General features: G+C 46.5%; 2 protein-coding genes across 5 annotated transcripts; both read left to right on the top strand.

Moving 5' to 3' along the window:
- The first annotated feature begins 951 nt into the window (after positions 1 to 951).
- TMEM139 (transmembrane protein 139) lies at positions 952 to 3,968 on the top strand. Of its 3 annotated transcripts, none has more exons than XM_039243044.1 (3): positions 952 to 965; positions 1,920 to 2,169; positions 2,389 to 3,968. In XM_039243044.1, the coding sequence occupies exons 2-3, from the start codon at positions 1,937 to 1,939 to the stop codon at positions 2,780 to 2,782; spliced, it is 627 nt and encodes a 208-aa protein (XP_039098975.1). In that variant the 5' UTR covers positions 952 to 965; positions 1,920 to 1,936; the 3' UTR covers positions 2,783 to 3,968. The 3 variants fall into 3 exon arrangements, with proteins under 3 accessions (XP_039098975.1, XP_039098976.1, XP_039098974.1); XM_039243045.1 differs by having other exon boundaries at positions 958 to 974; XM_039243043.1 differs by lacking the exon at positions 952 to 965 and having other exon boundaries at positions 1,678 to 2,169.
- A 333-nt stretch (positions 3,969 to 4,301) lies between these two features.
- CASP2 (caspase 2) lies at positions 4,302 to 23,069 on the top strand. 2 transcript variants are annotated; one of them, XM_039243082.1, is made up of 11 exons: positions 4,302 to 4,420; positions 8,251 to 8,401; positions 8,685 to 8,852; positions 9,003 to 9,084; positions 9,657 to 9,751; positions 10,033 to 10,209; positions 16,833 to 16,961; positions 17,114 to 17,204; positions 20,411 to 20,560; positions 20,731 to 20,840; positions 21,003 to 23,069. In XM_039243082.1, exons 1-11 carry the CDS (start codon positions 4,347 to 4,349, stop codon positions 21,132 to 21,134), a joined length of 1,359 nt encoding a protein of 452 aa, XP_039099013.1. In that variant the 5' UTR covers positions 4,302 to 4,346; the 3' UTR covers positions 21,135 to 23,069. The 2 variants fall into 2 exon arrangements, with proteins under 2 accessions (XP_039099013.1, XP_039099012.1); XM_039243081.1 differs by having other exon boundaries at positions 8,685 to 8,873.
- The last annotated feature ends 4,086 nt before the right edge of the window (positions 23,070 to 27,155 follow it).

The following is a 27,155-nucleotide window of genomic DNA, read 5'->3' as shown; positions in this document are numbered from 1 at the left end:
GAACCATGTCAGTTGCAGGGATTCAGAAATTATTGAAACTAATCACTTACTTTGAAAAGCTTACAGTGGGAGCACCTGGGTGGCTCAGTGGGTTAACTGTCAGACTCTTGGTTTCAGCTCAGGGCATGATCTTGCGGTTTCATGAGTTCAAGCCCGGCGGCCTTAGGCTCTGCGCTAACAGCCTGCTTGAGGTTCTCTCTTTCTCCCCCTCCCCCACTAGCACTATCTCTCTCTCAAATAAACTTAAAAAATTTTAAAGAAAAGCTCACAGTGGAAGAAAGGTATGTAAACAGTAATTACTAAATAAACAGTTAAAGGCTTAAGCAGGGGTAGTAAGAAATGCTGAGGACACGCTGTGGAGATAGCCTCCACAGTAGGCATCACCTTGGATGTGGCTTTTGAAGAGTCAAATGGGCCAAGAAGCATACACAAAAATGTCTTACAGGTCTGCAGAAAACAAGTTCACAAAAATGCTACTTTGGCAGCAGCTGAAGCAGGACACGCCATTCCATGCCCATAGCAAATCATGCAAAGCACGATGTGATCTGGAGAGATTAAACCTTGGCCTCTTCTCCTAGGCATTAAATACATTACCTAAATATAAGACAAACTATTCAGAAACAGTGTGCTTTGAGCAGCGGTGGAAACTGAATAGAACCCTGATCTTAAGTACAAAGATCATTGGGGTGGGGGTGGGGGTGGGGGTGCAGGAGCACTCTCATTAAGGCAGGTACCGGTAGGTGGAGTAAAAACCAAAAAAAAAAAAAAAAAAAAATCAAGGTCGGGCAATAGCAGGTCAGGTGTAAGCAGAAAGAGGAGGAGGAAGCCTACGCAGGAACTGAGGGATTGGAACAGTAAAGTGGGTGGAGCCAGCGGGCTCCACCCCCCGCCTCCTCCAGCTCCCCTACAACCTACTTTCTGCGGAGGAGTCCTTCAGACAGGTGAGGGAGGAACTCCTAAGGCCGGTGAGAAGGGTAGGAGGGATTGGGGTTAGGGTGCAAGAAGGGGATATGGTTCCTACCTAGAGTCTGTGGCTTCCTGATATGCAGAGTTCAGGGAATTCCTGATGGGTTGGTTTTGGGGTGCTGCTAACCAGGTGTTGCTGCTGTTGTTGCAGAGGGAACAGGAGGCTTCTCCCCACCATCCTCCCAGCCCTTGTGCTAATTACAGACAAGAAGCTTGAAATCTGAGCTTCCAGAGTGAAGGCCCATAGAGGCTGAGGTACCCTGGCAGGTGTGGAGTGTAGAGAGATCGGAAGTTATCTGGGCCTCCGTCCATTTGTAAGAGTCCCTCTCACATAGTTGTGTCCCTGTGGCTTTGTTGGGCCCACGTACATTTTCTCTGTCCAACCAGAGCATGGGCTGAATAGAGGAAATGGGAAGATGGGGTCAGACAGGGTAATGGTGCTCCTTCCCAACTTCTCTCCCCAACAGGGTCTAAGTGGGGGAAACTGGGGGTTAGGGTGGAGGTCCAATGCAGAACAATTATAGAGAAAAGGCAGGGCTTGCCTCATTACCTGGATTCCACAGATGCTTGGTGGTGAGCACCAAGGCCCCAGGCAGGGCCAGCAAGGGCTGGGTCTTGGATGGTGTAGAAAGATAGAGCTGGAAGGGACACTGCAAGAAGAAGGAAGAAGGGAGGAAGGAAGGAAGGAAGGGCCATTACACAGGAAGTTGCATGAAAGATCCTGGGTTTCTTTCCTGGCTACTCCACACATACTGATACCCTGGGACTCTATTGATCCTAGAGAGAATTATAAAGCTGAAGGGAACCCTGGAGGTCATATATTTTGGCCATTTATTTGATTTACGACTGAGGAACCTGAGCCCCAAAAGTGTCTGATATGGTTACTTTGGAATCTGACCCGGCCAGCATGCCAGTTGCTAGTTTAGACACAATACCCGTGTGTCTTTTTGCAGGAGCCTGGGGAGGGGCCATGGTGCCAAGACAGTTGTGGGGGAGACTGGAGAAGCCGCTTCTCTTCCTGTGCTGCGCCTCCTTCCTCCTGGGGCTGGCTTTGCTGGGCACACAGCCGGACATCGCCCCTGTTGCTTATTTCTTTCTCACCTTGGGTGGCTGCTTCTTGTTTGCCTGCCTCCTGGCCTGTTTTCTGGAATGGGGGTTCCGATCAATGCAGACCGAGAACCCAGGGGCCTCAAGCAATGCACGGTGAGTTAAGGGGCGGGCAGAATTCCAGGAATACACAATGGACCCTTTTTCCTGGTGTCCCTCTCGTCTCTCAGGCATATAGCTCTGCTTCCCTGTTACTGGTATCAATGAGCGGGTGGGTGAGGGGTTAGTGGAGGGGTCTTTTGCCAACAGAAGATAGTAAAAGGGAAAAGGACTCCACTCAGGAGGCCACTAGTAATCTTATTTCTCCTCCCACAGCGACAACGAAGCCTTTGAGGTGCCAACCTATGAAGAGGCTATGGTGTTGGAATCACAGTCCCACCCCCAAGAGCTGGATCAGCCACCCCCCTACAGCAGTGTTGTAATCCCCCCAGGACTTGAGGAAGGACAGCCCAGTGACCCAGAGGGGCCCGAAAGACCAAGACTGGAAAGGCGAGTGGGCTCAGAGGGATCTACGACCTCAGGAAACCCTGGAAGAGCTCCAATCAGCCTTCGGCTTCGGGGACCCCGGGCTGTGTCCACTGCTCCTGATCTGCAGAGCTTGGGGATGCCCCCAAAACTGGAGCCCCTTACCCCACCCCCTGCCTATGATGTCAGCTTTAGTCAACCTGATGATGACGTTTTCTTTGAAAACAACCGGACACCCCCCTAAAAGACTATGCCAGGATATATCATCTCTGTGCCAGACTCACTGATTCATTTGACCAACATTTCCCAGTGCCTGCTATGTATCGGGAACTGTGTTTCCCCGTGGGGAACTTAACACAGAGGGGAGTCAGGCTGCCCTAAGCCTTGCCCAGCTGAGATGTACATAGCACTATTGGAGTCTTCAGGTAACATTCAGTGACCTACCCCATATCCGATATTTCCAGAGTTAGACGAGTGTGAGAGGAGTGACCCAGAGAATCTGGAGAAGGAAGAAAAGAAACATCTGAGTGGCCGCTATGTTGCCTCTGTTCTGGGTGCTTCATCTTCATCTCATTTCCCAGCCTTGTGAGGTGTTAGTACCCTCATCTGAAAAATGAGGATTCCAAGGGTCAAAGGAGTTTGATAATTTGCACAGGGGCACACTGCTAGTATATAGCATAAAAATGGTATTTACTCTTCTGATCCCAAAGCCTATTGTGTTTTCGATACAAGGTCATCCACAAATCTCTCGATCTCTATCTTAGGCAACTGCTGGAGAGAGGTGGGAGACTTCCTAGAGACAGAATGGTGGACCAGTTGTGTCTGCGGGCAGTGTAGGCTGAGCGTGACCAGGAATGTGCCCTCTCTCCTAGATGAGCAAAGCTAATCAAAGCCGTGATAGGCCCTGCTCTCCGTAAGGGTAAGGGGCAGTTTCTGCCCAGGGGCTAAAGATCAGTCTCCAGGGCAGGGTCCCACCCCAACCGTAAGCAGTGGAGTAAACTACCCTGGATTTTAAGACGGTGGACAAGGGTCAGAAAGGATAAAACAGGAGCTTGCCGGTGATGGCGGAGTACCTAAGGCTCCCTCTTGAATCACCCACTATGAACCGCTGGAGCCACATGCACGATGTCTAACTGCTTAAGCCTCACCCCTGCGCTCGGACTGCAGCGTTTTACCCCAGCCCCCGGGGTACCGCTTGCTAAGATCCCAAGAGAACACCAGATTTTCTGGAATTGTGCTTCGGCTGCAATGTAGGTTTTAGCCACTGGGAGATGCTCGGCCATCGCTGACCCACCCTCCTCAGGGGTGCGCTCCCCACTTAGGTCTTCGTCCACTGTGTGGTATCTGTGTAACGCCTTCTAGTGCCTTCTATCTCCTCCTTACCCTGGCCCCAACAGTTTAACTTCAATAAAGTGAAAAGTCCGGCCAAACCCGTCTCAGTAACCTTGCAATGGGCGGTGAAACAGGGTGGGAGGCGCCGGGGAGGGAGCCGTGATTTCCGCGGGAACCGACGACCAATCGGATTCCGGCGTAGGACGGGGCGGTTCCTCGCCTCCCCCCGCCCCTTCCCTTTCCGCCAAGAGCGCTCTCTCACGCCATTGGACGGCGCGTCTAGCGCGAGGGCTCTGTGCCTGCGCACGCACTGGCGACGGCAGAGGCGGGGCAGTCCTCGCCTGTGGGTGGAGCTAGAAGAAGCAGCGCGCAGGCGCGTTGTGCGCCGGCGGACGGGGGAGGGACGCAGAGGGTGTGAGGGCCTTCGGTTTCTTTGGCTTGTGGGCGGTCCGCGCATAGCCCGGGAAAAGCGGTAAATGGCGGCGCCGAGCGCGGGTTTGCGGCCCGCCCTGTACCGAAAGGAGCTAATGGCCGCTGACAGAGGGCGCAGGTGAGTGAGGGAGGGTCTCGCAGGTCCTTAATTGGGCCCAGGGAAGGGAATGCGGATCATGGCCCTGTCGCCCCCTCCCCTCGGAGCCCCTGGAAGCGGCTGTGTCCGCCCGTGCAGCCAAGGGTGGGAGGCCAGGCTGGAAAGGCCAGGCTGAGCCCCCGAGGGGCGCGCGAGCGGCGGGCTTCCTCCTGGCCCTGTCCCCTCTGAGCCGACTTCCCCAGCCTGCTTTGTCCAACCCCAGGGGGCTCTGAACATGAGGAGCTCTCCGGTCCTGCCAAATCTCGGCTTCTCTCATAGATTCTCCATCCTTTCTTTCCCCGAACTCCTGTATGAGGAACTTTGCTCTGTCCCCTTAAAAGCGGATGACACCTGCAGACCTCGCAGTTCTCCCTGATGTGCATTTGATTTGGATTGACTGTATCATGACATGTATTGCTTTGGGTATCATGTTCAGGTTTTCAAAGCAGTTGACACGGGCTTCAGGGTTTGAGTACTTGGAAAGGGCAAGGTGGTTCCGAGACTCCGAGTGTGACTCCGCCTCTGCCCCACTTCTATCATTTCATGGCAGGCGTCACCCTGGATAATATTTTATTTATTTGTTTTTATTTTTTTAATATTTTTTATTTATTTCTAGGAGAGAGAGAGAGACAGCGTGAGCAGGGGAGGGTCAGAGAGAGAGGGAGTCACAGACTCTGAAACAGGCTCCAGGCTCTGAGCTGGCAGTCAGCACAGAGCCCGACGCGGGGCTCGAACCCACGAACCGCGAGATCACGACCTAAGCGAAAGTCGGACGCTTAACCGACTAAGCCACCCAGGCGCCCCCCTGGATAACATTTTAATGCCTCGTGGTCCAGACCCAGAAGATTAATTTAGGACTTTGGAGCCAGATCCTAAAGAAAGACACAAAATCAAGACTTAAGAATTCCCTTTGGTCCTTTCCTCCTTTCCCTTCCTCCCCTTCTGTCTGTGTCCTGAAGTTCTAGATGATTATGATTACTTTGGGAAAGTCCACAATTGTGACTTTCGCCCTAAAGTGGAATGCAGCAAGGAGCAGGTGTGTGGTGGAGAATGGATCATGCTTGGGATTGAACCTAATGAGTTACTGATTGAAAATTTAAGTCTAGAAGTTGAAAGAATTAAGAACTGGGAGTCAGTGAATTCTGAGTATGGATGAGATTGAATAGGCAGAGGCCCTTTGGTGGGGAGGTCTCCTAATGGGATGTCAGCATTCAAGGGCAGGCTAAAGATCTTGTGAAAGAACAGGAACAGTCTCTGGAGAGAGGAACTGGAGAGAATAGTATCAGGGAAACCAAGAGAGGAGAGTTTGAAATGCTGCTGGTAAACTAAGGGAAGAAAGGAGTAAACCTGCTCCACCAGCGATATGTATCCTAAGGAAGTAAATACCAGCATCTCCAGCTGTGATGTCTTGCGGTTGGCCTGAAACACTTACTTTTACCGGTGTTTCATATGCACCATCATTGTTACCAGTTTGGTATTTTCTAAGGTGATTCTTTTTTTTAATTTTAAGATATCTATTCATCCACTCACTAATGTATTATTTAAGACAGAGAAAATGAGCAGGGGAGATGGACAGAGGGGGAGAGGGAATCTCAAGCAAGCCCCACACTCAGCACAAAGCCCGATGCAGGGCTTGATCTCACAACCCTGGGATCATGACCCAAACTGAAATCAAGAGTCAGACACTCAACTGACTGAACCACTCAGGCACCCTAAAGATTTTTTTATTTTAATTTTTTTTAGAGTTTATTTCAAGAGAGCACAGGAAGGGCAGAGAGTCCCAAGCAGGCTCCACACTGCAGGCTAAGCCTGACACAGGGCTCAATCCCACGACTGACTGTGAGATAATGACCTGGGCCAATATCAAGAGTCAGACACTTAACCGACTGAGCCACCCAGGTGCCCCAGATTTTTTCTTTTTAAAGTAATCTCTGCACCCACTCTGCACCCAACGTGGGGCTCAAACCCACAAACCCGGGAACGAGAGTTGCGCACTCTACTGACGGAGCCAACCAGGTGCCCCTAAGGTGATTAAATAAGGGTTTTGATTTCTTTAGATGTTTTGTAGCGGGTTTCTACGGAAGGTTTGGGTCATAGGCGTATTTCTCATAAACAGAAACCTGAAGTTTAAATGGAGTTTCAAACATCACTGCCCCAGACTCTAACCTTAACCTATGTTGGCCACTTCCAACGTTGGGAATGTTTTGCTAATCACTTCCTCTGCCTTAAGATCCCACATGCCAGCCTCTTTGGTCTCTTAGCTCTTCCAGGACTCTGCCTTTCCTGCCTTTATAAATCTCTAACCCAGAGTTAAGCCAAGTGCATCCTATAAATGTATAGTATTTGATCCTAAGATGCACATTCCATGCTCTCCCCACACACACATTTTAACATCTTTGAAATCAGCATGCATCTTTAAATAAGCTTTAAAATTATGAAGCTGTTATCTCATCCCTTTCCCGCTGTCATCAGGCCCTTACTGTTGTCATCCTTTTGGGAACTCCCTAAGGCTGGTGAGCTGGGGGTTAACATAAACTAGACACAGCGAAGATACATATTGGAAATGGGATTTATAAAATTCATAAGTGGGGGCGCCTGGGTGGCTCAGTCAGTTAAGCGTCCGACTTCAGCTCAGGTGTGATCACATGGTTCATGGGTTCAAGCCCCAGCCAGCTCAGAGCCTGGAGCCTGCTTCAGATTCTGTATCTCCCTCTCTCTCTCTGATTTCCCCTGCTCATGCTGTCTCTCTCTCTCTCAGAAATAAATTTTAAAAAACATTTTAAAAAATTTATAAAATTCATAAGCAGAAGTTAGTCTCTTTCCAAACCAATAACAAAACCAAAAAATCCTTGAAATAAAGACATCTCTATTAAGTTAAATTACCAAAACAATTTCACCTTTATGCTTTAACTCTTTAAAGTGATCTCAAGTTATATTGATTGTGTTTGTCATTGGTATTTACTGTGACTTTCTGTCATACTTTCTACTTACCCAGTTCTTATTTCTAACATCATTTTGTCACAGAAACTTAAGTTTTAAAAACCATAGGTAAAATTGGCATAAGGGGGCTACAGAGTATGTGCGTGTGTGCGCCTATCTCATTTATTTCCTGTTAAAGCCAGTGATTGGCTTGAGCTTTTGCCATTGCATTAAATTATTTTATTCCTCACCCGGAATCATTTTTAACATATCACTTTTAGCAGCCTAGATAAACAATACAAAAGGTTTTCTGGAATAATCTCCTAATTAAAAACATTTTTTTTTTAAATATTTATTTTTGAGAGAGAGAGAGGAACAAAACACGAATGAGGGAGGGGCAGAGAGAACACACACAGAATCTGAAACAGGGTCCAGGCTTCAGGCCCAGCCCCGATGCGGGGCTCAAACCCACGAACTGCGAGATCATGACCTGAGCTGAAGTCAGACACTTAACTGACTGAGCCACTCAGCCACCCCTGGAATAATCTCTTAATTAAAATCGGTCTGTCAGAGGAATATTTCTTCTCATAAATATATGTGTGCTTCTGTGTGTATCATTTTTGTCAAGATACGTATTTCCCTCCCCTAGACTGACTATTCATCTCAGAAGATGGTCTCAGTTGAACATACTCCCTAAAAAATTATACATTATTTCCTTATGACCAGTTACTGCTCAATACTGCTTTGATTTTAACCAGATCCAATAAAATAAGCCTAATATTGGTTATTGCAGGTCCCATTCGTTTTGTTCTCTCTACCCATACCTGTTCCACTCCACTCTTTTGTGCCAAATCTTGTACCTGACAGCCTTTCCCTCTGCCTTTAATCTGTAGGATATTGGGAGTGTGTGGCATGCATCCTGACCATCAGGAAGCACTGAAAAAGAACCGAGTGGTGCTGGCCAAACAGCTTTTGCTGAGTGAACTGTTAGAACACCTCCTAGAGAAGGACATCATCACTTTGGAAATGAGGGAGCACATTCAGGTATTCGTAAGCAAAAGAAAAACACCAAATAAACAAATTGGTCATGGGAACATGACAAAGTGTGGCAAGGATGTTGAGCCTTGCTAGGGAAATGAAAATGCCCTTATACCTTAAAGCCTTAAACAGAAAAGACATGTAATTTAAGAACAATAGGAAAGACCTCCCACCATACATGTATTTTTCCTGTAAAAGGATTCTTGAGATTACGAGGAAGGTCGTCTGGAGAGAGAGAATTATAGCTGGATAAGTAAATATGACTTCATGTTGTATTCTTTTATCTTAGGCCAAAGTGGGCAGTTTCAGCCAAAATGTGGAACTTCTCAACTTGCTGCCCAAGAGGGGTCCCCAGGCCTTTGATGCCTTCTGCGTGGCCCTGAGAGAGACCAAGCAGGGTCACCTGGAGGATCTGTTGCTCACTACACTGTCTGGTCTTCCGCATGCAGTCCCGCCGGTATGGAGCCCTAGACGTGTGGTGTGTTGCAAAGGATTCGTTTGGTGGGAAAGGAATTTTTGAGACAGGGTTGGGGAGACTAGATGATGGTTTTATTCAGACTGGACCATCTCCCTAAGGCCTGGCGTGATGGGTCCTGATTTCTTACAGTTGAGCTGTGACAACGACTGGAGTCTCCCCTTCCCGATGTGTGAGTCCTGTCCCCCTCACAAGCAGCTCCGCCTGTCTCCAGGTGAGAATCAATGGCATACATAACACATCCTGCAGATTGGCTTTTCTCTTGACTGGTATCTGACTTTGCCCTAGCACGATTCCTATTTATATTCATACCAGGAACAGTCCCCTCGGTGAATTCGTTAGGGACTAGCAGGAAAGTTTAAATGGGGTGTTGGTTGGGCTGCTGCCTTCCATCACAGATGACTTTTCTACAGCACTCAGCCCTTAGCGCAGGTACTGGTAGGAAATTCCTACCCAAGTGGCCTGGCTCCTTAAAGCTCCTTACTTTAGAATGAGTAAAGACTACATTTTGGGCCACTAGCCCGCTGACTGAGTAGCCTGTTGATTGGAACAAGGCTTTTATCAGATATCCCATTCAGTGGATTAAGTACCTACGGTATGTGGGCAGATAATCCAGCAGAGAGCAAAAGCACATAGGGTCTCTGCCTTCCTGGATTTTATAATTTTGGGGAGTGAGTGAAACCACTAATTATTAAAACCCCAGTTCAGCAGGGTGCCTTAAGTTATAAGGAAGTACTGGGATTCACGCATAGATTGCACACTAGTTTTTGGCTCTCTGTGCCACAGATGCTGTGGAACACTCCCTAGACGATGGAGATGGTCCTCCCTGCCTTCAGGTGAAGCCTTGCACTCCCGAGTTTTATCAAACACACTACCAGCTGGTGAGTCCTGCAGAATGCAAGAGGAAGAATTGGGAAGTGGGATACCCTTCCTGGACATCTGAACTTATTTTGCGTGTATATCTCCTTCCTGCTTTATTAGTTAGAAAATCATTACTGATTGGTTATCTTCTCTGGGCATTTCTCTATATTGATCTGGTGGGGTTAACAAAAATATGGTGGCTTTGTGTTTTTGAAATGTGTTGTTTTTTTAGTTTGGGAGACATAGTTTCTGTCCGTAGGAAGCTCTAATTGGCCTCCCCCACACCCCCATCCTGCCCCAGGCCTATAGGTTGCAGTCTCGGCCTCGTGGCCTGGCACTGGTGCTGAGCAATGTACACTTCACTGGAGAGAAAGACCTGGAATTTCGCTCTGGAGGGGATGTGGACCACAGCACTCTGGTTACCCTCTTCAAGCTCTTGGGCTACAAAGTCCATGTTCTACTTGACCAGACTGCACAGGTACATCTAATGCGTGCATTGGAGGGCTGGGTAACACTTTGGGGCCAGGAACATCCACTGCTTCTCTGCCTGCTGGATAGATGTTACTCAGGTGTTACTCAAGTTATAGTGGTTTTGTTGTTGTTTTGTTTGTTTGTTTTTAATTTTTTTAATGTTTATTTTTGAGAGAGAGAACGAACAAGGCGGGGTCAGAGAGAGAGGGAGACACAGAATCTGAAGCAGGTTCCAGGCTCTGAGCTATCAGCACAGAACCCGATGCAAGCCATAAAATCATGACCTGAGCCAAAGTTGGATGCTTAACCAACTGAGCCACCCAAGTTCTATTTTTCTTTGTACCTTTTTACTCATTCTGTTCTGTGTCTCGCCTTGCAATCTAGTTTTAAAAAAAAAAAAAGAATTCAGGCCAGCCACCTGCTTCAGTGTTAAGTTCTAGGGCACTGTGCTCTCCCTGAGCAGTGCCAGTCCCGGTTTGGGTTCTTAACTCTTTCATGTTCAGAAATTTGGTTCCCAGTCACTTAGGAGGTAAGGAGACACTGAGATTCACCCAACCAATCAGGAAAGATACTTCTAAGCCGTGACGACATAAGACATTTGCTTCTTGGTGGATATTGTTGCTTACACGTCCATTTATTGTTGAAAAGATTACTTTGGCAGATAAAATTCTTGCAAATGAAAGTTTGCCAGAACTATCCTTGGCAGTTTAATAAATTAACATGGGAAAATTCCTTACCCTTACCAGTTGTGTGACCACAAGACAGATCTTAGGGTAGATTACTTCTGGACTAGATTCCTACAAATCACAAGCATTTTCATTATGCGCTATTCCCTGTTTCCCTGTTAACCCCAATTACTGAGCCATACTGCTGACTTAGTTGCCTTTAGATATTTCTGTTCTGAAATTGATTATAGCCTATTGGAAAATAGATATTAATTTTCATCTTTTTCCCGTTTCTATCCTTTTGCTCTTTTTTAAAAGTTTTTATTTTATTTTATTTTATTTTTTTAAATGTTTTATTTATTTCTAGGAGAGAGAGAGAGACAGCGTGAGCAGGGGAGGGTCAGAGAGAGAGGGAGACACAGACTCCGAAATAGGCTCCAGGCTCTGAGCTGGCAGTCAGCACAGAGCCTTACGCTGGGCTCGAACCCACGAACCGCGAGATCATGACCTAAGCGAAAGTCGGACGCTTAACCGACTAAGCCACCCAGGCGCCCCTAAAGTTTTTATTTTAATTCCAGTTAGTTAACATACAGCGTTAGTTTCATGTATACGATATAATAATTCAGCATTTCCATACATCACCCTGTGCTCATGGTGACAAGTGCACTCCTTAATCCCCATCACCTATTTAACCTGTCTCCCCACCGCTGATTCTTTATTTTGATTCCAGAATCCTAGTACTTTCTCAGACTTGCCTTTGGGAATGTCAGTGGTAAAATCAAAGTTCCTAGGAAATTCACTTTGACTTGTTGAGGTAGGAAATCTTTGTCTTCAGCATTGTCTGTGGTCTTCATTTCTGTTTCTCAGCTGTCTTCTGTGAGATGCTGTGTACATGCTGTACTTTTGGTAAGGCCAGTTTCAAAAGTAGATACCTGAGTATTGTTACTTACATGCTCTTTTCACCAGCTTTGCAATAGTAGTCCATGCAGAAAAGTAAACCCATCCTTGCTTCAAAGCCCTGGCTGGAAAAGCTTCTATAAGTCATCGAGCATTCAAGTAGGCTGTATGCTCCCAGTGCCTAGCTGGCTCAGTCAGTAGAGCCTGTGACTCTGGATCAAGTAGGTTATATGCTTTCCTAAGAGGTCTACTGGCATGAAGGGAATAAGGGTACGATGTCAGCCATAATTCCTACAAAGGGAATCCTATTAGAATGCCATTTAACAAAATGAATGTTACTCATGTTTCTCTAGAGGTTTTGATCTAGCCTTTTTTTTCTTTTTTAAATATTTATTCTGAGAGAGCATGAACACATGTGGGGGAAGGCCAGGAGGGAGAGAGAGAATCCCAAACAGGCTCCGTACTGTCAGCACAGAGCCCATGGAGGGGTTCGAACTTACGAGCCATGAGATCAATACCTGAGCCAAAATCAAGAGTCAGATGCTTACCCAGCTGAGCCATCCAGGTGCCCTCTAGCTATTCCTTTTACTAGGAATTTATTATGTCCTAGTTTTCCAAATTGTATACAGTTGATAAGGTATTTTACACTCTTGATAGTTAAAAATACAATGCTGGGGTGCCTGGGTGGCTTAGTTAAGTGTCCAACTTGGGCTTAGGCCATGATCTCATGGTTTGTGAGTTAAGCCCCACATTGGGCTTTCTGCTGTCAGCACTGAGCTCACTTCATATCCTCTGTCCTCCTCTCTCTTTGCCCCTCCCCAGCTTGTTCTCTCTCTCAAAATAAATTAAAAAAAAAAAAAAAATACAATCCTAAATCACCAAGTCCACTATCTACTACTGCTTTTCAGAGGCATTCAGCAGATTTGGTGCGCCTGAGAACCCACTTCACAAATAACATTCCCATTTATGCTAAACCTGATGTAGATTGAAGTACGTATTGGATTCTAGTTCTCTGGTTATATTGTTCTAAAATTCAAATTGCAATTGATGTAAATTTTGAGCACCTATCTGGCTCAGTTGGTAGAGCATATGATTCTCGATCTTAGGGTTGTGAGTTCAAGCCCCATAATGGGCAAAGAACTTACTTCAAAAATTAATCAGGGGCACATGGGTGACTCAGTTGGTTAAACATCCTACTCTTGATCTCAGTTTAGGTCTTGATCTCAGAGTTGTGAGTTCAAACCTCCCCCCCACCCCCCTTAGTGGGCTCCATGCTAGTCATGGAGCCTAATTTAAATAAAATAAACATAAAATAAAGAAATATCAATTAATTTTGAACACTTTATAATGGCTTAGAAGGAACTATGTTTGCTACTAGAAATTTTTTTAATGAGATTCCTGAGTTCACAGGACCTCAGTTAGAAGAAGTAGTCTTGACATCAGCAAAAAAGGAAGTACTTTCCTTTATATTCTTAAGGACCAAGCAAGAGTAGACAACATCTTCTACAGTAGTAAGATGAAGAAACCATCCCCTTGGTAGATGTGGTCAGAAGGATAAATGGATTGTGTGAGACTTGAGCTGGCCTTGAAAGATATAAGCCCCTGAAGCGCAGAGGAGTGGGAGAGGGGTCCTAGGCAGAGAGAATAGCCTCTAGATGGGAAATGTGTTTGTGATGTTAGGGACTTAATGGGTAAACCAAATGCCTACGGCAAAAAAGTCCCCAAAATAAGATTGGAGCTAAAGGGACCAGAATCCCAGGGCCTTGAACTTCCTTGTTTTAGAAAACTGTTAGTAATTTTTTTTAACATAAAGGTGATACATTCACAGTGATGATTCAGGGTGAAGCATGAAGTAGAGACCAGTGGGAAGCCCGTTTGGAGTTTATATCATAATGGGAGTACAGGATGTTGGGATCCTGGAGAGAATAGTGGACCAAGAGGGAAAGAATGTGTGTGGAAAATTGTGTAATGGCATGATTGTACTATCAGCGCTTGGTGGTGAAATGACTGCATACAGCAGGAGAGGGAAAGATTAGGTAAGGAATCGAGGGCCTCAGAGAAATCAGGACCAAACATTTGGGCATTTGTGCAGGAGAAATACTTTAAGGGATAAGAATATGAAATCTTTGAGAAGGAGATTAGAGTTAACAAGACCAAAAGGCATAGAACTGCACCTTTGGGGAATAGCCCTCCCTGTAGCCTAGTCTTCAGCTCTGGAGACTCAGATGTGAGGAGGACGTTGCACAGTCATTTTCCTACAGTGGCCAGTCAAACTCTCAGTACAGTTACAACCAGGTACTTACAGTGGTTATGATAATTTGGTTCTTTGGGCGTCTTTGGGCATACTCTCCACCTGGTAGGACTTCTCAAGAGACACAACTCTTTTTCCATGTCATTATTTGGCAAGCAAAGAAAACCAAAAAGATTTAAGTATTTTTTTCCCTCCCTATTACACCTTTTTGACTTTAAAAATAATTGCATTTAAAAGTTTGAAGTAAGATGAAGAAACCATCCCCTTGGTAGATGTGGTCAGAAGGATAAATGGATTGTGTGAAACTTGAGCTGGCCTTAAAAGATATAAGCCCCTGAAGCACAGAGGAGTGGGAGAGGGGTCTTAGGCAGAGAGGATTTAAATTTAAACTTTAAATTGCATTTAAAAGTTTGACGGTGCTGGACAGCACACTGGTATTCTCACTGCTCGTAGAGGTTTTCAGTTTTCTTCTTGGTCATCAAAGTCTTTTGTCATTGCACCTCCGCGTGAGGTTACTAGTTCTAGAATTACGGTTTATCGTATAGTGGGAAATGAGATAAAGTGGCAGATTTACTTTTACCATGTGGTATTGATTTTTAACTTACATTTGGGTCACAGACTGCTTTGAAAGTGTAAGGACATGCTGTGGGTCATCTCTGGAAAATGTAGCTAGCCATAAAGTTTTGCATATCATTTCAGAGGGTTTTTTAGGTTATTCTCTTGTGTTCCCCAACCTCCAGTTAAGAACACTGCTATTTTTAGAAATACTGTAATTTTATCAGAAATAAATAAGAGATCCTGTTTTAAGCTTTGCTATATTTAGAAACTTTTCCCCAAATGAATAACCCCCGTTTATCAGTTTAGTGCCATTGAATTCAGTTACCAAGTGTATATGTTCTTACTTTGGGCTTTTTTGTCCACTGTTTACTGGCCTAATAGTCGCACTTAAGTTCAAAATGCTCCTGAGTAGGTGCCAAGTGTGTATTTTTACTGACTTCTTCCAGCAAAATTAACTTCAGCTACTGTGTGTTACAGTTCTATTATGGTCACTCCAGAAGAACATTCATACTTATATATTCTCTTGAGATTATATATTCTAGAAATAAATGAATTTTGGATATCTTTATTGCCATAAGATTTCCAATATTATGATTGGCCTCTCTTTGCCCAGAAAATGAACATACTTTTCAGTAAAGCCAAGTTCTTCATATCCAGGTTAGTTGCAGCCTTTCAAGTCTTTTGTATAATTGTCTCCGTTAGCTGCAAACAGAAGTATTCTGAACAAAACGATTAGTAGTTCCCAAACTTTATAATGTCAGAATCACCTAGAGTTTGCTGGGGCCCAAGACTTTGCCTTTTTTACAACTTTCTGGAACTTGCAAGAAATATATTATATGAGTGTGCTTTTTATTGGGGGCTGAATGCATGATAACTGTTCTGCCTGGATAGTATATTCGTGTTCATTATGTTAAAATTCATAGTCAGAATGAACTTGCTTTCTCCCTGCTCATCTCAAATAGGAGGGACCATTCAGACTTCTTAAGTTGTAGAGGGAGACCTAGATTTAATAGTTTGTATGTATTGGATTCTTAAACTGTTTTATATAGTTTGCTGTGGGATGGGCTGGGTGTTTAAGGTAGAGTGATACTCATGTATGGCCATGTGGTGCATGACACACAGGGTTCTTAAGTTGGACTACAAAGTTGACTGGTAGTAGGTTTCTTTGAGAAACGACATCGCTATTCTTTATTAGATGTGCATGTTATGATAATGGCAGATCTTTGCAGCAGGTGCTAGTCATAGCTCTAAATCCTTTCTATGTAGTATTTCATTCAATCTTTATACAAACTTGGGAAAAAATTTACTCTTAATTACCCTCTTAGAAAATGAGTAGTAGAGCTTTGAGGGGCCAAATAATTGGTTCTAATGTGTGAACTCAGGGGCCAAAGTTAGGCCCGTCTGACCCTGTAGCCCATGTATGTAGCCATGGCCCTGTGCTTAATTCTCCATAAAGCGTACTCTTCCCTGGACTGAGCATTTTGTACAGATATCATCATTGTTTCTGGGAACTTAAAATCTCAGACTGAAAACAGCCTAGAAGTGCTGTTATTCTCTGTTATGAGCCCATTAGCCCTTTGTGAGAGCAGCTTATTTCCTTATGGCTGGGTAGGGATTTGATTCATTCCTAGCTCACCTGGTGGTCCTCCTTGTGTCATTTTTATACAGGGCAATTTGCTATAAAAGATTTGGTTGATGGGGCGCCTGGGTGGCTCAGTCGGTTAAGGGTCCGACTTCGGCTCAGGTCATGATCTCACAGTTCGTGGGTTTGAGCCCCGTGTCGGACTCTGTGCTGACAGCCGAGAGCCTGGAGCCTGTTTTGGATTCTGTGTCTCCCTCTCTCTCTGACCCTCCCCTCCTCAAGCTGTCTCTCTCTCTCACAGAAAAAAATAAAACATTAAAAAAAAATTTTTTTTTTAATTTGGTTGATGACTAGGGAGTGGATAAAGTTAACTAGCTCCTGATTAGCTTCATTAGTAGCTTGCTTTAGTCCAGGGATTCTTAATGTATCTCAGTGAGTCTGAATTTTGTGAATTTTGTGAAATTATATTCAGAATTCTGTGTCTGAAGTCATGCATTTTTCTGATGAGTCCGTAGCTACTTTTAACCTCTCATGGGGGTCTCTGACCTCTGTTATCGGTGGCCACATAATCTACAGAACATATCTCATCTTCTAATAGCTTAGGGGTTCAGACACCAAAAAAAGATGGCATTGGTGCAGACTACAGTGAACAACATTAAAAGGTGTTTTTCCTGCAGGAAATGCAAGAGAAACTTCAGAATTTTGCCCTGTTACCTGCCCACCGTGTCACTGACTCCTGCATAGTGGCTCTCCTCTCTCACGGTGTGGAGGGAGGCATCTACGGTGTGGATGGCAAACTGCTTCAGGTGTGTGTCATCTCGTTTCCGACGGCTGTCCCAACTCGGTGACTCCCTGTCCTGTCTGCCCGTCTTTCCTGTACTGGCAGCTGTGGCAAATACAGGACTCAGGAAGCCCTGCGGGCTACTTAACCCCCTTTTCTTTCCTTTCTTCCTGGCAGCTTCAAGAGGTTTTTCGGCTTTTTGACAATGCCAGCTGTCCAAACCTACAGAACAAGCCGAAAATGTTCTTCATCCAGGCCTGCCGCGGAGGTGAGTGCCCCGGCAGCTCGGCACCCGGGTGGTGGCTCCCGGGTGGCCTCCCACCAGCTCTCACTGTCCTGTTTGCTCCTCTCAGGTGCTAGCGGACCCCTTGGGCACCTCCTTCTGTTCACTGCTGCCACCGCCTCTCTTGCTCTGTAAGTGTCTCCCGATGCATGGGGTGTGCTGGGACTTGGGCAGCCCCTGGCTCTCAGGTTGGTCAGCTCTCTGTGCGCCGCCACACCCTCTTCTCGAGACTCTTTCTCAGTGCCTCGCCTTCCTTCCTGAGCACTCTCACCTCTGCACTATTAACCCTGCTGCGCTGGCTTTTGTTACTCACTGCCGTTGAGGAACTTGGGTCTCTTCTGTCTCTCTCTCACTTCCTCTTTTCCTTCCCGCATCCCTCTTCCCCTCTTTTCATCTGCGCTCCATCGTTGCCTCTTCGTCATCCTTGTGCCGTGCAGGCTAGCGGTGCCGAAGCCTCCGGCCGGGCCTTGCCTCTTACTCGTCCCTGAGCCGCTTCTGTCCCCCTTCTTTCTCACCTGCAGCCAGGGCTCCAAGACTAGGCTCCGAAGACATGCGGGCATACTCCTCACCCTGGAGGGAAGCTCTAACTTTGCAGTCACGTTTTGACTTTACCACTTAAGAGTTCTGTCAAGTTAGGGGGTTACTTGATGTCTCTCTACCTTAGTTTCCTCCATATAAAATGTAAATAATGATCAGACCTACTTCATGAGGTTGTTGTGATGAGTGAAAAAAATCACACATTTAAAGGGCCTGCTTAGCACAGTACCTGGCTCATAGTAAATCCACAGAAAATGCCACCCATGGCCGTTATAACATGGTTAGTGCCCTCAGGGGGCTTATAGCTTGGCTTCAAGGTCACTTTGTCCTAACATACAAAGAATTTTTTTGTCTGTTGTGTGTTCAACAAATGTAAATGGTTAATACTGTTAATAACATCCTAAAATCAAGAAGATAATTTATTAAGATTCTACAACGTGCCTACACTAGGCACTATCACAAAAGCAAAAGCAAATGTGTGGGCTCTCTAACTGCTCCTCTCTAAAAAATAGGAAAAGAAATGTGGTGTCTCTCCAAATAGCCTACCAGTAACTAGAAAGAGAAAGCAAATGTACATGAGGTAGCTTGAGAATAATTCAGAGGCCTCAAGCAAGGGTGAAATTAGTAAGATACAAACCGTATGTGTGAACGAGTAAGCTGTAGGGAATGGATCGTTTTAAGTTGGCTTAGTTTGAACACATTTGGTAGAGACCTAATTTAGTAAGGCTCAATTTGGACCCAGAATGAGAAGATCTGGATAGGTGTGGAGTACTAAAGAGGGGCTTTCAGTTGAAACAAGACCACAAGCACCGCAGAACTAAAAGGACCACCCGCCCCCCAAAATGTGCTGGGCTGGAAGTCTGCCCAGATCTGATTTCGAAACTGGGCATCTGTGTGGGTGTGTAGTAAGAAAAGGCAGGCTGAGGGAGGTACAACCAGCTGATGATAAATCTTGAGTCAAACGGATTTTGGACTTCAGATCATTGTGTGGAGCTGTTGGTAGCTTAAGAAATAATGTGATGAATTCTTTTCCAGGACGATAACCGTGCTAGGGAGCTGCACTGAGGAAAGCGTATGTGAGGACAGGAACTTAGTGTCTGTCCCCAGCTGGATGCCCAGGCCCAGAGCACTGCCTGATGTATGGTAGCACTTAATAAATATTGAATAAAGGGATAAAAATTAATCTCCTAAAAAGCTGTAGCAATAACACAGAAAACAGATGGGATATTGTGTTATTGGAAGAAGCAATAAAACTTATTGATTAATAGATCTGAGACATGAGGGCAGGAAAGAGGCTTCTTTTTCCTTGAGGGAACACATTTAGCTTGGCCTATTTCCTTCAGGAGGTATTAGTGGCAAAATGAAATGAAGACACTCGTGATCATTTTCTCCTCTTATATTCAGCGATCTGTGTATAATGTCAGATCTGGATAGGGAGAAATTGCTCTTTCCTGGGGTAATCTGAATCTTCTGTCTCAGAGTAAATCCTTCAAGAGATGACCTTTGAAGATTTGAGCTCACCTGTCTTTTGTTGCACTTAGTTCGTGAAATTACTCTCCCTTCCCCGGTTGACTGGCTCCCAAAGCGGAACGTCAGCTCTGTAGGGCAGGAGACTCTCCTTCACTACATCCCTCGGGCTTAATGCAAAGCAGTGCCTGGCACATGGCAGTTGCTTGATAACTTTTTGTTGAATCAGTGAATTTTGGTCATTTCCCCATAGTTCTTCAAGCTTCACTTGCCATTTAGGCTATTGCGTGTTGCGTGGAGCGGAAAGTACTGGAAAGGAGCACACTCTCTTAGTTTTAGGGTGTTGAGCTGGGGGTCCTCCCTCCCGCCCTGTCTTTCCTACTCACCTCACCCCCACCCTACTCCAAAATAAAAGTGCAACATCCAAATAAGACCATGTCTGGGCACGGATGCAGCCTGCGTCAGGAGGCTGACGTACTCAGGGTATGTTGAGGAACTGCTAAAATGGAATAATGGTGTTCTTTTTCAATTATATAGAAGAAGATAGTCAAATTACCACAATTTTAAGTTTTTCTTCTTACCAGTTTCTCTTAAATCTTGGATGCCTGCTACAATTTGGTTTATGAAGTTAGTAACTTAAAAATATACCAGAATACCTTGGAAACTGAGTATATTTAGTTTCACAATTTTTTAAATTGATACATAGATTTGAGGTGATTTTTACATAGCGTGCATGTAATCATATTGGTTTATTAACTTGTTTTTTTAATATAAAGCTGCATTTATCAATATTTGTGTTTTGCAGTAAAAAGCACTGTGACTGCCCTGTACATTGCTAATTGAACAAGTCCATCATGAGTGTGTGATCTTTAATTCTGTTTACAAGGAGTATTTGATCAGCACTTTCCATCTTACACAGCATGGAGAGAGCGCAGACCCTGGACCGTGCACATGCGCAGATGCTTGAGCATGGTGCTGGGCCTCTGGGTGCTCCCCCGAGGAATGGGCGCGTGCTGAGGCAGGGATAATGACTTTTTTTTTTAAATTCAGCAGGCAGAGGTTGGAGGCAACAGCTGGAAACGGCTCTTCCCGGTCAAGGCTGTAGGGAACTTTGGCTTGCCTGTGGCAGGCCCCAGAGTGATGGGAGGGAATAACGTGTTTGTGCATCCTGTCTGCCTTTGCTACAGACGAAACAGACCGTGGGGTTGACCAGCAGGATGGAAAGACCCACGCAGGGTCCTCTGAGTGCGAGGAGAGCGATGCCGGCAAGGAGGAGTTGCTGAAGACGCGGCTGCCCACGCGCTCCGACATGATCTGCGGCTATGCCTGCCTCAGAGGTATCCTGAGCCCCCAGAGTCCGAGGCCGCACTCTCTTAGCTGTGCGCGTCGTCACGCTGGGCTCTCTGACTGGGGAGGGTACAGGGTGCCACAGGAGGCTAGCTGGGGACGTCCAGCTGCGTGAGGGGTCCTGTGACCTCCAGTGTGGTTAATACCGTCCCGGTTGCAGGCACTGCTGCCATGCGGAACACCAAACGGGGCTCCTGGTACATTGAGGCCCTCACTCGAGTGTTCTCTGAGAGGGCTTGTGACACGCACGTGGCCGACATGCTTGTTAAGGTGAGGAGCCGCCATCTGCGCGGTGTTCTACCTTCCTCCCCCTCCCCCTCCTCCGCCTCCCCCCTTGCACCGTCCTTGTAGCGTCTCTACCCTGCCTATTGTGCCAGGACCATGGAAGAAAACACCAGGGTCTCAGACTGGACCACCGCTTTCTCTTTCCAGGTGAACGCACTTATCAAGGAGCGTGAGGGCTACGCCCCCGGCACAGAGTTCCACCGCTGCAAGGAGATGTCGGAGTACTGTAGCACCCTGTGCCGCCACCTCTACCTGTTCCCGGGCCACCCTCCCACGTGAGGCCACGCCGCACCGGAGACACGGAGGCCTTTTCTCTTCAGACGCACGGTTTCTGTTCCCCCTCAGGGATTGGGAATCTCCCAGGCTTATCGCGCGCACCACACCCCACACCCCTGCCGTGTCGTCATCTCCCCCCTGCCTGCCAGTCCAGCAGGCGCCTCCCTGGCTGGCCTGGCGGCCGGTGTTGTGCGCTCTGTGCGCGAAGCCAAGTGTCTGAGAGGGCACATGGGTTTCCTCGAGGCTGCTGTTCAGTTCCCGCCCTCAGGGCTTCTGTAGATAGCGCTTTGGTGATTGCTTTTATTAGTTGTTTTTATTAGTTACGATGTTTCAGAGGCCATCTCCTGTCTGTCTTTCATACCCCAGCCGCATTTAGCCTCGAGAGGGCGGGCGGCACAAACGGTACACTGTGCCGCCGCATGTGTGGTCGTGACCTGTGCGCCCCCCTGCGCCACCACAAGGCCACCCAGCGGAAGGCCGGTGATGTCTGCTGCTGGCTCCCTGGGGCTCAAGGAGCCCAGCCTCTGGGAGAGGTTACAGCTTAGATGCCTTGTACCCGGAACTCGTTGATCTTTGCCCAGGGAGGTTCCAAAGATCTTTTAATCAGTTATTCTCTCTCAGCTTTTTTACTAAAATGAGCCTTGCAGAGAGTGTCAGCAGAGGCAGATAAGAGCGGTATGCTTCCTCATACTCATACCTGTCCCCTTATCTTCTCTTCCTCTGAAATGTCCTTTTCTTATCATCTCCCTGCTTCCTGTTTCTCCCCCTTTACCTCCCTGTCATGCTGCCACCAAATCTGCCTAAAATACTACTTAATGGGATCATTTGGCTGCTCCAGGATGTCATGTAGTAGCTTGTTCCTGCTTTCTGTTTCAGTATCAAATCCCCTTTTGATTTTATGTGGCCTGTTTCCCCTTCCCGAATGTCTCCATTTTAGAGAGACTGTTGCTCTATGTTATCATCTGTGCCCTATGAACCTTTCCGGTTCTTCACGGCCTCCGCTTGTACTTCCCCCTCCAGTCCAATCTCTGTACGGCAGATTGGGGTCTGGGGTCTTCATAAATCTGATCATGTCACTCCCCTGCTTGGACTTCTGTTACACCTCAAGTAATGTCCAGACTTGTCACCTTGGTCTGCAGGGCTCCTACCTTCCCCCTTGAACCTCATAAAATGCTGATTTCCTTCTAAGTGACAGCCCCAGCCCCTTCTCAGTTTCTCCAACATTCTGAGCTCTTTCCCTGCGCTGGACCATCACAGACACTCTTCTGGGCTTTACTGAGCTCCACACCTCACAAGTCTTGACCTAAATGCCACCTCCCCAGACCTTTCTTTCTCTAAATAATCTTCCGTGTTTCTTTATTGCTGCCTCCTGTTTAATCCCCTCACTGCATTTAGCACAGCTTATAAGTATGTGTTTGCTTGCTTCACATGTGCATTTTTGTCTCCCCTAGTAGGTCGTAAGCTCCCTGAGGGGAGACCCCTTGTCTCTTCTGTTCTCCAGTGTGTACCCAGCGCCTGGCACATGATAGGTCTTCAATAAACGTTTTAGGGTAAAGGAAGGAAGAAAACCACCCTAGCTAGAATCCTACTTTGGGACAAAATTTCCCTTTAAAATATACACAAGTTTAGTATTTATACTCTAGACTTTTCCGTGTGTTTTGTTTTGTCCACTGATACCGTTCACTCTTGAAGACAGATGTCCTGTGCCAGACAGCTTCCTCAGTACCTCCTGTGGTGCTTGGCACAGTGCTCAGTCTGTAGTAGTTCAGGTGCTCAGTAAATAACTGTTCAGCGAGCCAGGTGGTTTGGAGACTTGTCGCGAAGTCCTGCCCTTGGATCCAGATATGGAAGTATTTGGGTCATAGAACCTTTCCACTTCCCACTGCCAGGATTTTATATACCTTCAGGTGCCAAATAAATGCTCATATTTATTACTGATGTGTGCCTGACATCTCTGTTTCCACAAATAATCTTCTGAAGTCCACATGTTCCCATTTCCTTAGCCCCTTACAGCATTCCTCACCACCTTATGAGGTGTACACAGAGCTGAGCACCCTTGTTACTCTGCTGCCGTGGCCTTTGTTACATACACGGATGTGGGCCCATCTGAGTTGTCATGATCGCAGGCAACTGCCCAAAATACAGTAGCGTTGGGATTTTTCATTGTCAGATGAGACCAGAGTCATTAGCAAGCAGTGTTGCTTCTGGATTATGTAGATTATGGGATGAAAGCTGGAGAAAGAGATTGGGTTGGATTAGGAGGATGTCACGATTATAGAATTTACATGGTCCCAAGTTGGATTTAAGACTTTGTGGAGTGGACATGGATTTTAAGAGAATTCAGAGCAACATGAAGGAGATCTAAGCACTGGGCTTTGTAGGTTAGGAAGTTCTTAGGGCGCAGTGTATCTAAAGTGTGTGCCTGGAGAGGCAAGTGTGCAAGTGCAGATGGGCCATGAATGCCCAGCGAGAGATAGGAAATTCTGCAGGAGCGTCTTGGTGGGAAGCATTGGTGGGACCTGGGGGGAAGTGGTGAGGAATATGGAGGAGGAAGAGCAAAAAGTTGAGAAGCATCTCACCAGGGGGAGAGGAGGGAATTGGCTGACAAACAGGGAAGGGCATGAAAAGCATGCCGACCCTGGTTGACTACACTGCAAGGAGAAAGGGGCCTTCCTCAAGAGAGGAAGTGATACACAGTCTCAGGTTAGGAAATTGCTGGAACAGTGGGAGCAAGCAACGTACCCATTTTCAGCACAAGAGAGCTTTTTGGAGGGGTGCTACAGTTGGGGAATTACAGAGCAGCAGCAAGGTCTCTGACCCGGATTGCATGTCCTTCCCACCCCGCCCTTGAATGAGCATCAGGTTGAATTTCACAGCTCCCCTCCCTTCCCCCTTGCTTACCTCTGCCAGGGATTCTCTGCTAAAATTATCCCCCTCCCTGAGCTGGGGGCTGCCTTTCTCTACAGCTCTCCTCCATCCTGCTTCCTGTCAGGGGGAAGAGGAAATTGGGCCATGAGAGCAGAGCTGTGACAGGAGGGGAGGGCAGAGCAGGCGTCAGGACGGAGGAGGAAGGCAGGAACACGTGCGCCTTCGCAGGCCACCCTCCCTGTGGGCCCATGAGCTGTAATCATTTTCCGTTTGTTTTCTCAGATGAGGAAAATGAGGCTCAGACTTCAAATACGCAAAAAAGGAAGAAATGTAGCTTCAAGGCCATGAACTCTAGATGGATTTTGAATGCTGGCTCAGCCTTTTGGGATATTAGAGACCTTGGCTAAGGTACCTAACCTCCTGGAACCTCAGTTTCCCTTAGCTGAAAATGAGAAGTGTTGCTCCCTTAAAAGGTCCCCAAGAGGATTAAATATGTGCAGTGACACACAGTGTTAATGCATTATAAATGCTTGACAGTTGTGAACTCCAGCTGAATGAGCTTCAGTTCAGTAATAGGTGTTCATATTCAGTGCTCGCTTTGGGGGCAAACACTGGAAGTTTTTTTGCTTGCGTTCTCTTATTACCATAATCCTCTAAGCTATTGCCTTTCTAAGGAAACTGAGGTCAGAATGTGAAACAAAATGTTAGCTTGAATGTATGCTCTTAACAGTTAATGACTTCTGTGACTTCCTAGCAGGAGATTTTTTTTTTCCTCTTCACTTTTTTGGGTTCTAGATTTTTCCCACTGAGCTGGGGAAATGAGCCTGAGACCAAAGACTATTCCATCTTTGCACTATTTAGGTAGAGACTAGAGAACAAGCGTATCATGTTTGAGAAACCAGAAGGGAAAGAGACCTGTCCATTGCTATCAGGAAGGCCTCATGCGGGCCTTGGAAGACACCAAGGATTTGCAGGGGTCTGGGGGTCAGGGTCCAGTGGGGAATAGAGGAGCTTACTACTACCCGGGAATACATTAGAAGGTGTGTGCGGGGCGGGAAGTTACAGTTGCCTAGGTGAAACAAAGGCAGGTGGTTGGTCACGGGTTCAGTGCTGGGCTGGATGTGCGGCGGGAAAGTGATGTCTGGAGGCCCTTCAAGAGAATGAAATGGTGCATTGTCCAGTGGGCTGGGGAGTCAGATTTGAAGAGGTCTGAAAACAAGGGTGTAACCCAGAGAGAAAGTTCATGCTTAAATTGATGGGAACCCATTGGGGGCGGGGTGGTGGCTCGTTCACACCCTCCTGTACTCCAACACACACTGTCCCCTGCACCTATGTCCCATATGGTCATTTTTCACAACCTCCCTTCAAATAGCAATTCCATAAGCCTATAGGTTTTACCTTTTAGTGTCCTAGACATCAAGAAATCTATTCAAGGGGCGCCTGGGTGGCTCAGTCGGTTAAGGATCCGACTTCAGCTCAGGTCATGATCTCCCAGTTCATAGATTTAAGCCCCACATCAGGCTCTGCACCAATTAGTGCAGAGCCTGCATGGAATTCTCTCTCTTATTCTCTCTGCCCCTCTCCCACTCACACTGTCTCTCTCTCTCTCTCTCAAAAACGAAGAAAATAAACTTTAAAAAAAACCATTTAAAACCTCAGAAGAATTCATTCCTTACATAGTATACATACCTTATAGAACGCATGCATGCTTATAAATCTGTTTCCAGATTGTAGAGCTTTTCACAGAATTCCCCAGGAACCCATCTTCCAAATAAGAACTCAAGCACTGTACCTATCTATGGGTTATTGGGCAGGGGGTGGTCATAGTTTACATCTTCTTTTATTTTTTTTGAAGACTTTAAGTAATCTCTACAGAAGTCAGCATGGGGCTTGAATTTACAATCCTGAGATCAAGAGTTGCACACTCCTCCAACCAAGCCATCCAGGCACCCCGACATTTTATTTTCTTGTTCTCTTAAAGATGATAACCCATGAGCTTTTAACTATTTCCGATGTCAAACCCAAGATAAATTACTCACAAATCCTTGCCCTCTGCGGTAGCAGCGGCACATTTCCTTGACTCTCCCGATTTCAGAATCTGGTTTCTCTACTTCCCAAGCTGGTGTTTCTACTGGGCTTGGTGGCGTGCTGATGTTCCCAGTCCCACTGGTCTCTGCTTTCCAATCCTGGAATCCATAACCACGTCCTGATTTCCTAAGGAAAGGTGAAGAAACAGTAATTGTGTTAGATGCTTGTTTCTCAGGACTATCCAGTGTCTGTAGAAACTGGCTACATTCAGGAGAGCCCTCCTCAAACAGGTGACAGTGTTTTCTGTTTCTGAAGCTCCCCCTCCAAAGAATCTACTTTGACTTTGGCGCTCTATTCTCCTTCGTAAGGGAGTCCATTCTTCTCACACCAAATCCTCAGATCTCTTTCCTTATGTTCTGCCTGCAGAGAAGGTATCTGTCAGAGCCTTCAGGCCCTCGCACCAGCACACATTTGTAATCATTGGTTGTGGATTATGGGCCTTTGAGCTGGTAGGATTTATGTTAGAAAACAGGCTTTTGATGGCATCCATCTGCCCTGCTTTGGACAGTGCCATTTAGCAGAGATCAAGGTTTAATTGCAGAGCAAGTGATTGGTGTCCGTACCCTACAGTCCCTGAACTTGGAATACCCTGAGGCAGACCCCACTTGGTGACAGATTCTAAACTATGCTTTGGCTCAGGTTTGTAACTTCTTCTATAGTGAGGAGTTCACAGGGGAAGGAATGTCCTAGGAAACTCAGCTAAAAAAAAAAGTGACGCCAGATAGAATAGTTGGGCCTTGGCCAAAACTTATTTATTGACCTGGAAAGGAAAGAGTGACAGAGAACTTCCCCGTCATCTTTTATGTTTGTTGGGCTCGTGATGAGAAACACTCCCTTCCCCCACCCCCACCCCATGCCCCTGACCTGCGTCTCCTCCTTCCCTGTTATCTAACCTTCCGTGACAGACCTAGGCAGGTGCTCCACAGTCTGCATGGAGGCTCCATCCCTCCCTGAGAGTCCAGGCTTCTGGTGTGACTGACATATCTGTCTGGGAAGTGGGAGAAAGGCCAGAACCCAAGGCTGTTACCCCTGCTTCCCACACCCAGTGGGTAATAAGGGTGGCGTCAA

The sequence above is a fragment of the Hyaena hyaena genome, unplaced genomic scaffold, assembly GCF_003009895.1.
Source record: "Hyaena hyaena isolate Hyena2069 unplaced genomic scaffold, ASM300989v1 scaffold_220, whole genome shotgun sequence".
Classification (NCBI taxonomy): domain Eukaryota; kingdom Metazoa; phylum Chordata; class Mammalia; order Carnivora; family Hyaenidae; genus Hyaena; species Hyaena hyaena.
The sequence above is the reverse complement of the archived record's forward strand: the minus strand, read 5'-3'. Positions and strand labels throughout refer to the sequence as shown.

Coding starts and splice junctions, on each gene's coding strand:
- CASP2 (XM_039243081.1), top strand. CDS start 4,347: ATGGCGGCGCCGAGCGCGGGTTTGCGGCCCGCCCTGTACCGAAAGGAG. Junction 4,421..8,250: donor GCCGCTGACAGAGGGCGCAG/GTGAGTGAGGGA, acceptor TTTAATCTGTAG/GATATTGGGAGTGTGTGGCA. Junction 9,752..10,032: donor ATCAAACACACTACCAGCTG/GTGAGTCCTGCA, acceptor ATCCTGCCCCAG/GCCTATAGGTTGCAGTCTCG.
- TMEM139 (XM_039243043.1), top strand. CDS start 1,844: ATGGTTACTTTGGAATCTGACCCGGCCAGCATGCCAGTTGCTAGTTTA. Junction 2,170..2,388: donor GGGGCCTCAAGCAATGCACG/GTGAGTTAAGGG, acceptor CTCCTCCCACAG/CGACAACGAAGCCTTTGAGG.